At 36.5% G+C, this 13,068-nt stretch overlaps 1 protein-coding gene across 1 annotated transcript in view; it reads right to left on the bottom strand.

Moving 5' to 3' along the window:
* Positions 1-3,614: 3,614 nt before the first annotated feature.
* ATAD2 (ATPase family AAA domain containing 2) overlaps positions 3,615-13,068 on the bottom strand; it is a 65,010-nt gene continuing 55,556 nt past the window's right edge. The window contains exons 23-28 of the mRNA XM_080800858.1: positions 10,772-10,894; positions 10,502-10,645; positions 8,592-8,987; positions 6,475-6,608; positions 5,078-5,206; positions 3,615-4,282 (exon numbers count right to left, since the gene is read on the bottom strand). Of these exons, the coding sequence (XP_080656984.1) occupies positions 4,238-4,282; positions 5,078-5,206; positions 6,475-6,608; positions 8,592-8,987; positions 10,502-10,645; positions 10,772-10,894 (971 nt within the window). The 3' untranslated portion in view covers positions 3,615-4,237. The remainder of the gene's footprint in view (positions 4,283-5,077; positions 5,207-6,474; positions 6,609-8,591; positions 8,988-10,501; positions 10,646-10,771; positions 10,895-13,068) is intronic.

The raw sequence follows: 13,068 nt of genomic DNA, 5'->3' as shown, positions 1-13,068 counted from the left end.
GGAGTTCATCTTTTCAACTATGGAATTATCTTTAATGTGTGCCATATTACCAAATAAGGCCTAAGACTTCTTTTGCCTCTGAGAGCTTCTTCTAGACTCTCTTGCCTCTAGCCTGTCACTTTTCTAGACCATCTAAGAAAATCTTTGAAGTTCATTTGATCATGCCACCTGTGTACTCAAGGACTCACTGGCTCTATTTTTTTAGCTTTCACTTCCTATGAACAGCAAGTCCTGAGTAAGACCTTTCAAGACCTTAAGCATCGAAAATATTAATGTCCCCGATTCTTTATGTATCCTATATGCCTTCGCTAAGAATTGCATTCCGTTATCAATAGAGACCCACCTAACAGCAGTTTAAACAAGAAAGTATCTTTCAATTAAGAAGTCCAGATGTAGTTAAGCACTTGAATCACAATCCCCTGAAGTTATTATAAGCCAGGTTCTTTCTTTGCATACTTTTATGAAGTAGGACATGGGTTCCATCTTTAAGGTCACCTCATAGTCCAAGACAGCTTCTGGAGTTCCAGCCATTTTATATGTGTGTGTGTGTATATATATATATACACACACACACACACATACATATATATATGAAATACACACACACACACACACACACTAGGCAGCAGGTAAAAGAAAGCACAGAAAGATGGAAAGTGTTCTCACTCCCTTCCTTCTCAGCAGGTTTCCTAGAAATTGTGCATACTTCCCTTTGTATCTCCTGTGGTCTCATAGCCACATTTTGCTGCAGTGAAAGAAAATATAATTTTCCAGCAGGACAGGTTGCTCAGGGTATTGCTCTAAGGAATGAGAGAATGGATACTAGGAGGCCAACTGACTACCTTTGCCTCCATGTCCTAATACAGAGTGAGTTTTTAGCCCCACAATATCCTTTGGCAAGAAGTGGGACTCAATTGCAAAAAAATACTGTGTATGTGTGGTTGAGAGGGTAGTGGGGAGAAGACAAGTAACTCTGATATACCCTCAATTAATCCCACAGTGTATACCTATCAGGATCCCTGATAAAATCAGATTAAAAAAAAAAGGCAGAAGGGGGAACAGAAGAGCTTCCCCATGCTTATGAGTAGGCTGTGCACAGTGATCTTCCAGAGTACAGTACTGAGAGGGAAGGGAAAGCGATTTTACGGTGGAGAAACCAGAGAAACACTAGTTCTGCCAGGTGATCAAGGTCAGTCAGCAGCCATAAATCACATTGGTAGTACGCAACCTGACAGAACCACTTCAGTTCTGTCGTCTTCCTCCCCCAAACCCATAATCCCAGTCAAATCATGAGAAAAACAGACTAATTTCAACAGAGAGGTGGTCTTCCAAATACCTCAAAATTGTTAAGTCATCAAAAACAACCCTATTACTGAGTTACCTTTTGACAGTATTTATAAAAGAGAAAAGAGGGCTTTTCATTTTGATGAAGTCTTATTTATCTACTTTTCCTTTTGTTGCTAGCGTTTTTTTTTTTTTTTTGCCACATTTAAGAAATCATTGCCAAATTCAAAGTCAGAAAGATTTGTCCTTGTTTTCTTCTAAAGATTTTATAGTTTTAGCTCTTAAATTTAGGTCTTTGATCCATTTGTGTTCATTTTTGTATATGGTGTGAGGCAGAGGTCCAACCGCATTCTTTTGTGTGTGGCTAGCCAGCTTTCCCAGCACACCGTTTGTTGAAGACGCTGTTCTTTTCCCATTGAATGGTCTTGGACATTATTTTAGAAAATCAATTGACCATCGATTAATGAATTTATTTCTGGACTCTCAATTCTATTGATCTTGTATCTATCCTCTATGCCAATACAACACTGTTTTATTGATGTAACTTGTGTAACTTTTAGAATTGGGAAGTATGAGTCTACTAACTTTCTCTTCTTTTGCAGGATTGTTTTGGCTATTCAGGGTCCCTTGCAATTTCCATTATGCTACTGATTTTTCCAAATCTGCAAAAAAAAGCCACTGCGATTTTGATAGGTATTACATTGAATCCGCAGATTGCTTTGGTCGATATTACCATTGGGACAACATTAAGTCTTCTAATACATGAATACAGGATGTCTTTTCATTTCTTGAGGTCTTAATTTCATTCAGCAACACTTGGTACCATTAATGTACAAGTCTTAGACTTCCTTGGTTAAATTTACTCTAAGATGTTTTATTATCTTAGATGCTATTATAAAAGGAATTACTCTCTTAATTTTCTCTTTTTGGATTGTTCATTGCTATTGTACAGAAATACAATGGATTTTTATGCTGATCTTATATCCTGCCACGTTGTTGAATTTATTAGTTCTAACAGATATTTTGTGAATTCTCTAGGATTTTGTACACATAAAATCATGCCATTCATGAATAGCTTTACTTCATTCTTTCCAATTGGGATGCCTTTTATTTCTTTTTCTTGCCTTAAGTACTATAGACTGATTGCACTTTTAAGCAAAAAATGTTTTAACATTCTCGGCCTGCAATTTCAGCATGATTTTGAAAGTCTACATAGGAAATGTATACATACTACTTCCATGTCTCTAGACAGTACATCATCAAAAAAAAAAAAATAAAATAAAAAAATAAATAAATAAACAGTACATCATGAAAAGTATAGGAAGCACACTCGCCTTTGTAGCTAATGAACACATACATTATCAACATTCCAGTGTCAACAGCATTTTAAACTATGCACGGTAACAAAACAGATTTTGTATTTGTTTTGCATTGGGTTATCTTTAGGATATTTTAAAATAATGAAGAAATAGAAACAAGTTTGAGGGCACCTGGGTGGCTCAGTGAGTTAAGCCACTGCCTTCGGCTCCGGTCGTGATCTCAGGGTCCTGGGATTGAGGCCCGAATCGGGCTCTCTGCTCGGTGGGGAGCCTGCTTTCCCCCTCTCTATCTGCCTGCCTCTTTGCCTACTTGTGATCTCTCTGTCAAATAAATTTTTAAAATCTTAAAAAAAAAAAAAAAAGAAACAAGTTTGAGAAGCAATTCTCACCTTTAAAATTTATTACAGAAGCTGTACATACAAAATGAAACCCTAGTTACAAAAGATGTATCTGGAGTTATAATCTTCAATAAAAATGAGTATGTGTGTATACGTAAGTACAGAAATACACACTTCAAGGTTTTTCAGTACTCCATTGCTTTATGCATTATTTAAGAGGATATCTATTAATTAAGGTATCTAAATTACTAGGTTCTATAAGGCTTTAAATATAATATCCAGATAAACAACAACAAAAGGCAACTCAACTCTGAAATGGTGTTAGAATCCAGAATCTTTCATATGAGATCATTTTCTCCTATTCCCTTTGAAGGAAGTTTCCAACTATTTTACAAACTAATATTAGAATATCTCTGTGAAAAAACAAAACAACAGAATATGCATGGCAGTGAATGACTTTATTGCTTTAAGAAAGAAATGTATTTTTGGTATCATTAATACAAAATTTATAATATTTATATTTATATAATTATATATAAAAGCTATCTATAGAATATAACCTAAACACAAATTTAGAAAGATATAGTTTTCAAATATAAAACCTTTGTGCTATTAAAAAGATATTTAACAAAATAGTTATTAATACATTTGCTGCATGTATAATCACAAAAATAAACCAAAAAATATTTAAAATCTTTATTAACCCAAATTAGAATCATAAAAATTTTTATCTAAATTTTGACATTCAAGTACACAAGTTGTTCAGGGGCCTTCCCACAGATGACTTGAACCCTGGCTTTTAAGTAAATGGGGAGAGACAGCTAAAAGCAAATGGGAGATGGACACTGAAAAAAAGGACAAAAGGATGGCAAAGACACAAAGACACGATGCTTAAGTCAGTTTTTAGTCTGATAAAAGACAATATTTTTAGGAAGGAAAAACCTTAAAAGTGCTTAAAACAAAAAAATGTCAATGTCACTAATTACTCTTAAGTGCCATAAAACATCAGTTAGCAAAATAACTTTTATTAAGAGCTGGCCATACATTTCAACTACCAATACGCTACACAATTATTATTACTACAGTGCCTTGTTCAATCAAACTTCCAATATTTATCAGCTACAGCTGTAATATATCTTACACATGTACATAAATACCAGGAAAGCTTAAATATTTTTATTTACTATTTTAATCTTTTCCTTAAAGATGCAGGATTTCATCTTCCATCAGTTATACGGACATGACAAAGGTGACTTAAATAGCAACTGAATATAAAGAATATTCAATACCAGGACATCATGATCTGGAACAACTGAAGTTTTCTACCTCTTGCTCCATTTTCTGGATAAAGGGTAAAAAGGAAAAACAGTAACTTTCAGTATGAAAAAAGTTAAAGAAACATTACTCTATTGCTATTTTTTTTTTTACATCAACAACCTCAAGAATATTAACCCATGTATATATCTGAGAGTGAAAATAGAAATTTAGGTCAGTATTTATGACTATCACATAAACTGATATCACCAATGGGACTTCATTATTTAAATCCCTTTGAAATAAGTCTGAGATGCATTCATCTTAAGTTCAAATAGTTATAATCAAGGCACTGGTGTATTCCTAGATACTAATATTTTGTATTTATAGGTGTTAATATTACATACCTATTGTACCATGTCAGTTCCACAGTATACTTAGTAGGTATAATAATTACTATATATATACTAGTAGGTACATTAGTATAATACTATAGATACATAGTAAACATATTATAGATATGTTATACTACATTGTTACAGATATATTATACTATACTGTTATTATCCAATATCTATTTTTAAAAATTAGTATTAATGTCTACTACAAAGCAAGATTAAGTAAAGACACGTAGGTCTGTCTTAAGTCTATCCTGAAAAAGAGGTGTGTATCTTCATTAACACACACACAAAACAGAGATTTTTTCATAGTCTACTGATACGATAATTCCAATGTTTATTGAAGAAACACAAAATAGTGAAGTGCTAGATTTCAAAAAGTACAGAACTTAGTTGTATCTAGAAATAATCCATAGTCCATATATTAAAAAATGGTCTTTAAAAATTCTAATAATTTTATAATTTCTTATATAGATTACTTTACCTGGATAAGTGTTGTTTTGTCATAGTCCATGCGATGCTGATAAATACACTGGCTGATAACTGCATATAAATTTTCCAACTGAAAAACATTGTATTCTTGACTTTTTTTAACAACAGTCTTCAAAAGATTCTAAAAGAAAACATGAGTGTTTACACATGTGAAAGATAAATTCCACAAGATATTTTAATTTTGAAGATTTGGGCAATTTTTAGCATATAAACCAGAGAGAGGGCAGACCAATTATTTGATGAGACATGGTGACCTCTGATACTTAGCAGTAGCTAACTTAACCATCATCCTGTGGTCCTGGTCTCTGCCCTAGGTAACTTCCAACCTAAAGACTATAGCTGAGGAGGTAGCCAATCTCAATTTTAGCCATAAATCTCTAGAGACAAATTAAAATATAAGCTCAAACTAGATTAATAAGAAAAAAAGCAACATTTTTGCAGGGTATTTTATGGCAACACAAGTACATTATAATGTGAAACAAAGGAGATAGTACATAAATGATGAGCCACCTTATTACTCCTCTTTTTTTTTTAAGGACTTATTTATCTATTTTAGAGAAAGAGAGAGCGAGAGAGAGTGAATGAGTGAGTGAGGGGCACAAGGGGAGGAAGAGAGTCTTAAGTAGACTCGCTGCTGAATGCGGAGCCCAGTGTGGGGCTTGACGTGGGGCTCTATCTCAGGACCCGAAGATCATGTCCTAAGCCGAAACTCAGAGTGGGACACTTAGGAGGCTGTGCCACGCAGGCATCCCGGTTCTTTTTCTTACAGAAAGGGTCTTCCATCTGCTCAGTGTTTAAGGACTGAAATGGACTCACTAGCTTTCTGTGATTCCTTAAGTCTGGGCCTACAAGGATATGCCATTACCTCTCAGTTAACAAACAAACAAACAAACAAACAAACAAAAAAAAGCCATTATGATTGAATAAAAACCAGCTAAATGGTCACTGGTGATGGTCAAAAAACAATGCATATGGGCACTTGGGTGGCTCAGCTGGTTGAGCATCTGACTCCTGGTTTTGGCTCAGGTGAGGATCTCACAGACTGTGAGAAAGAGCCCCGTGATGGGCTCCGTGCTCAGTGGGGAGTCTGCCTGAGATTCTCTCCCTCTCCCCACCCATCATGCTTGCCCTCTGTCTCTAAAGAAATTAATTTAAAAAAATGTACAGGATCAGTAATGCAGATAAGCATGTTAAAAACCAGAATATCAACACATTAGACATCTCCAAACACTGCTTTTATGAAAATTATTCTATACCAAGTTCATCCTTTTATTAAAGATCATTATTTACTGCATGTCAGATTGATAAAATGTTCTATCCCAAGTTCATTTTTGGTGGGTTCTGTTATTAATCTGCACAATGAAAGCATTACAATTTCAATTTACATACTTTTAGTCGTTCATGGTCCACAACAAGTGAGGGTGTAGGCTGGGAAAGAATTGCCAAAGCCTTTTCAACACTGATGAGCTGCTGTTGTTCTACTTGGGAACGTCTGGCTCGAGTCATTCGCAGAACACACATTTCTAGAATGAAAAGTTTAGTAACTATTACATGGTTCACAGACATTATGTTTAAAATACACATTAGGCAGGACATATTTACTAAAACATAATCACCAACTCTGGTTTATTGGCTCTGCTGTAAGATTAAGATGCTACCACTTCTACTCTCAAAAAAAAAAAAAAAAAAAGAATTACTTTTCAAACGGAGTATTTCAAAGGATCCTCAGCAGGATCCTTTGCACTAAATTACTTTGGCACAACAGTTCTAGAATGTAAAAGCTGGAAGGGACCTCAGTAATCTAGGAGTTGCAAACTGCCATCAATAGGCCCAATCTGCCCTATGGGTAAAAAGTCTAATTAGAACACAACCATGCCCATTTTACATGTGTGTCAATGTGGCTTTTCTAACAGGGTTGAGTAGCTGGGACAGAGACTGTTATCACTAAATATTTACCATCTGTCCCTTTACAGAAAAAGTTTGCCTATCTCTGATCTAGAATAATTTACTTACTGATAGTAAGGAAAATGAAGCCGAGAGAGGAGAAGGGACTTTTTAAAAGATCAACGTACCTAATTATTATAAGAGCCAGAACAAGAACCCAAATCTGCTAATATGTAAACAAGTACCTGTCCCCCTTTAGTGTCCTTTAAAAAAAAATAATGATAGAAGAAAAATAAAACAATTCCGAACCCAAACAAAACATACTATATTACACAGCCAGAGGATTAAGATTTAAAATATCCACATTGAGGGGCGCCTGGGCGGCTCAGTGGGTTAAAGCCTCTGCCTTCGGTCAGGTCATGATCCCAGAGTCCTGGGATGGAGCCCCGCATTGGGCTCTCTGCCCAGCAGGGAGCCTGCTTCCTCCTCTCTCTCTGCCTGCCTCTCTGCCTACTTGTGATCTCTGTCTGTCAAATAAATAAATAAAATCTTAAAAAAAAATAAAAAGTAAAATAAAATAAAATATCCACATTGAAAAGGCTATACTTTATGTCTGTTCTGCTATGATTACTCAAACACACTAGAACTCATTTCAAGGAAGTCCTTGAAAAAGAAATGTCTATAATTATTAAGCCACTGAAAAAACACCAGTCTCATCAATACTTGTTTCTGACCAAAATAAATTTTTAACTGTTACTCTTCTTTTTGCTTTTTACTTGTTTGACTTTTCCAAAATCCAAACAAATCTACTGCTAAGGATCCAAGAAGATCCAGACAGAAGACAATTCTAAATGAAAACCTTTGGTGGAAGTATCATTAGAATAAATATAAATAATCTTGGACTTAACCTACAATAGAAATAGAGCAATGATGGGGGTGAGTAACATTTGTTCTGTATCACTCAGCCAGAATTACAAAAAACTGCTGATTTTGCTTAAAAAGAAGAGGCTATCCTTGCCAGTTTTTGAAAACTGTATAGCCAAGCACTTTGCTATATGCTCTAGATGGATTATTTTATTCAAGTTTCGAAATATTTCATTACCTGACCACTATCTACCCCAATTTTGCAGAAGAGAAAACTGATAGTGATTGGTCAAAACCTTGTCCAAGGTCACAAGTTACTAAGTAGAGGACTAGGGCTGAAATCCAGGTCTATTTGAAGCCACCTTGTGCTTTTAACGACAGTGATTTATAAGCTCTATAGTTATAAAGTAAGGAAATTGCTATTTTTCCTAATTAACAGCTGCATTCTGAAAGACAAGGAAAAGGAATAAACTGAGATGGTAATTAGTCATTTAAAAACTTTGAGTGAGCCTTTTTTTGTTTTGTTTTGAAGATTTATGTATTTATTTGAGAGAGAGAGAGAGAATATGAGTGGGAGGGGCAGAGGCAGAGAGAATCCCAAGCAGACTGAGCTGAGTGCAGAGCCACCTCACGAACCTGAGATTGCCACCTCGGGCTGAAACCAAGAGTCAGACACCCAACAGACTGTGCCACCCAGGTGCCCCAAAACATCTTTTAAAATTAAAATTAGTAAGTTGCTTAATTGAGAAAAGACTTACCTTTTGCTTCATTTTCATCAGAAATATCTATTATCTGAGAACCAGAAGCCTCTCCATTGCAAACAATTTTATCTTTCCTCACTTCTGTGCATGCTGTGGTCTTCCCAGATTCTTCAAGTTCGTTCTCAATACCACAAATACTTGAATTATTATTCCCCAATTCTATTTTGCTTTCAGAGGCATTTTGGTGTTTCTCATTTTCTTCTACTGAGGACTCTCCTGTGTTTCCAGTCTCATTGTGGTCTACACTTGTATCTTGATTTTCCTCTGTATCACTCTCAATTTTGTCATCTGTGACATTCTGGCTCTCATCTTTCACCTGTGAAATCCTCCTTCGTTTTGTTATGGTGCCCAAGTACCACTTCGACTTTTTACGGATTTTTCTCTTAAGCTGAGCTTCAAAGAATTTGAAGAAAAAGGATAAAAGAACATTGGACAATTGGACAATTTCCTAAGGTCTAAGCAAGTGTGTGTGGGGGGAAATACCTCCTGTGATATAAGAAGGTAGAGAATTTGAAACACTGCCGTAGTGTTTTTATGGCTGGAACACAGCAATAAGGGTAGCAAGTACTGTGAGAAGGCAGGTGATAACATGTGGCAATACTGTGTCATTCTAAGGAGTGTGGATTTTATCCAGAATAACTTTAAGGAGGGCGATAATATGAACTGACAACTCTATTACAACGATCCCTGTGGCGGGAGTATGAGGAATGAACTGGAGGAACGGCAAGACTAAAACTGGCCTACACTTGTGCAGGACCACGTAGTGGGGACTCTTCTAAGCTCTTTATGCATGTACGGACCCCCTGAAATTTCACTTTCACCTGGTCGGGTTTGCTACCATTATCAACATTGTTTCACAGATGAAGAAAATGAAGTTGAAACATTCCGCCTGGACCAGATACAGAGTAACTACACTGTAATATTCTGTTTGGGAGATTTCACCCACACTGTTGCATGTGCTCGCATTTGAGTCATTCTCACTGTCGTATAATAATCCATATTTCCCCATTCTATTGTTGATGAACAGCTGGGTTGGTCCCAGTTTGGGGCTATTATAAATACTGGTTCTAAGCATATTCTCATACATGTCTTTCAGTGAACATAATGTATGCAGTCCTGCTGGGTATACAGCTAGGGATGGACTGTTTTAAAGGAGACAATTTCCATGTGCTCAATTTCCATATATATCTATTTGCTCAAGGCTGATTTGACCAAGAGTATCTGGTAGTACAGGTCTCTTGCTCCTCTGCCCTTCTCATTCTCCCTTTCTCAGCTGCCAACTCCCATTTTATAAAAGAAGGGCTTAATCCACCAGTCTCAAACCACTTATCCCAGGATGGACAAGTATGCAATATGTAAGGTAATGTTCCAACCCCAGCAACACACACACACACACACACACAATTTTAAAAATTCTATTTAAAAGCATCTGAGATCTAACAAGACACTGAGGAGTTATGATACAGAATCTGGAAAAACAAATGAATAACTGAGAGTCTAAGTTGCTGAAGAGAGTTGGGGCATTCATAGGGCTTAAAAAACCAAAACTGGAATTAAGAGCCTGCCAAGGAAGGCAGGCCTTGGGAAAAACCATGGGCTCTGGGTTAGTACCCTCTGGAGTTATACCCTAAGAATAAGGAGGAAGAGGAAATAGACTAGAATTTATAGAAATGAAAATCAATTTCAAATCAGTCAATCCCCAGTTAGGTGATGGTGAACTGGGACTGCAAGTGGTGTATCATTATAAACCTGGCTTTATTTCAAGACTGCAAAGTTGCCTTAACATTAAGAAAATCAAGGTAATTTATTGCATCAATATAAATAGAGGAAACTAAGGAGAAAGTAAATGGCATCAGCAGAAAATAAAGGCTAGTTTCATTAAGTAAAAGCTAACCGAGGGCACTTACCAGGAGTACTGCAAGCCACAGGAGTACTGGTTGTCTTGAGTTTTTCATTCTGCTCTGCATCTGATCTTTTATCACCGGCAGAGGTGGAATTTTGCTTTGGCATCACATGATAGTAAGATGGGGCATACTTGGAGGAGCTACAACCTTAGAAATAGATACGGGATATCAAGTCAAATGTCCAGATTTCAAAATTATCTGAAGGGTTAATGTAAAGGACTCAATACACTACATCAGAAGCATCTTTTTTCTGATGCCACATCATTTTCCTACCTCTCTTCTTCCTAGACTCCTGAATTTCTTCACAAAGCTGCTCAAAGTCTTCATCAAGTTCTTCTTTAATTATTGCATAAGCAGTATCTCTTAAAGCACAGGCTCTATGCCTAATAAGACGATCTGAGAAATGAATAAAGAATTCAACTGTAAAATCGCTTTTAATAATTTACCAAAAATAAACTCAACATGTTGAGCTAAGATTATAGTCACTAAAATTCCTTTTTTACTTTTACCATGAATTGTGTTACTGGAATTGTATCATTCTGTTTTTACTGTTACTGTAATGTTCTGGACATCCGATTCAATATAGCAGACTAAACCTGAATGATTTTATTGCTCTGTCCTATCTAGCTCCCCTTGAAATATCATTAAAAAAAAAAACAACAATCAACAGCGAGACTATACAACAACATGATGACAACAAAAACAGCAAGGAAGGCTACTGGTGTCATTACTGAGCTAGAGATGTAAAGGAATTTTAGAAGCTAGGATGCTGTTGCACTGACAGAGAAACTAAACAGACAACAGAACAGCCACCTGATACAGGAAATACTGGAAACGCCCCTCTACTCAAGAGCCCAAGCACTGTGAACCCGAACATGCTTTGAGGCTGACGGCAGGTAATGGGTGAATGTAAAATTGCTTGAACAACTGGAGGCTGCAGGCTGCACTGTTCACCCAGCTTAGCACTGGCAGCAACAGCTGTCGTATCAGAAGGATTCTTCAGGGGATTTCGAACATGGCATTTGGGCCTGAAGAAAGTCTAAGCCCTGGTTCCCCAAGTGTGGCAGGCATCAGCGTCACGTGGAAACTTGTCAGAAATGTAAATTCTCACGTTCTACCCTACATCTACAGAATCAGACACAATGGGGATGGGGCCTTGTGAGCTGCGTCCTAACAGGCCTGTAAGGAGATACTGACTGCTGCTACAGGCACACCACTGGTCTCAAGTAATTTTAGATTGTCACATGAACAGAAGGAGACATGGCAGCAGCATGGCTGCTATGATACAGCCTCCAGCATAAATGCTTCCTTCTTTCTACAATTAAGGGGTGTTCTCAGGTTGGTAGCCTGCTTCCCAGTGTGAACCTACAAAACCCTGGGAAAAGCCTTTTCCTCTAGGGAAAAGCCTTGGGGAGGTGAGGGCAGAGGCCCGGGAACAGAACAGTGAGCTTTTCAATTGTCAAAGAAACTTTCAGTAGGTCCCTATGCTAATTGGTCTAATTTATAAACACTACCAACTAGAAAACAGAAAGCCAACGTACTCGGGGAAGGGAGTTAACACAGCAAACAAGACTATTAAAAGAATTATCCACTGAGACAGTTAAGGACACTATCCATAAAACAAAAATAGTAAGCTAGGAAAAAGAAATATTCTAAGAAATATTTTGGGGCTCCTGGGTGGCTCAGTGGGTTAAAGCCTCTGCCTTCAGCTCAGGTCATGATCCCAGAGTCCAGGGTTCAAGCCCTGCATTGGGCTCTCTGCTCAGCAGGGAGCCTGCTTCCCCCCAGCCCCTACCTGCCTCTCTGCCTACTTGTGATCTCTGTCAAATAAATAAACAAAATCTAAAAAAAGAAATATTTTAGAAATATTTTAATATTTTATTTATATTGACTATTATATATTAACATAGTTATAATAAGTATAAATATATTTGATATTTATTTATCAATATTTAATATTTTAAGAAATATTTTAAGAAAAATATTTTTGGATATGAATAAGTTTATATCAAATATAGTTGACTATATCATTAAATATTTGAACAAATAAATCATTAAAAATCCCTTACTTTATAAATTTTATTTTTTTAATAGATTGCATTGGTGAGGACAGAATAGGTATAGGTATAGAAAAGGTCTAAAAAGATATCCCCGGGGCGCCTTGGTGGCTCCGTGGGTTAAAGCCTCTGCCTTCAGCTCAGGTCATGATCTCAGAGTCCTGGGATAGAGCCCCGCATCGGGCTCTCTGCTCAGCGGAAAGCCTGCTTCCCCCTCTCTCTCTGCCTCTCTCTCTGCCTGCTTATGATCTCTCTCTGTCAAATAAATAAATAAAATCTTAAAAAAATAAATAAATAAATAAATAAATAAATAAATAAAAATAAAAAGATATCCCCAAACTTAACAGTGTCCACCTTTGGAGAGAGGAAATGAGGGACTTATGAAGTATAGATGACTTACAATATTATATTAGTTTCAAGTGTACAACACAGTGATTCGACATTTATACACATCATGAAGTGATCACCATAATAAATCTAGAGGGTTTAGTTTTTAAAATATTAGCAAGTTGG

Source organism: Martes martes (genome assembly GCF_963455335.1).
Source record: "Martes martes genome assembly, chromosome: 4".
Classification (NCBI taxonomy): domain Eukaryota; kingdom Metazoa; phylum Chordata; class Mammalia; order Carnivora; family Mustelidae; genus Martes; species Martes martes.
This window is presented reverse-complemented; position numbering and strand designations above follow the sequence as displayed.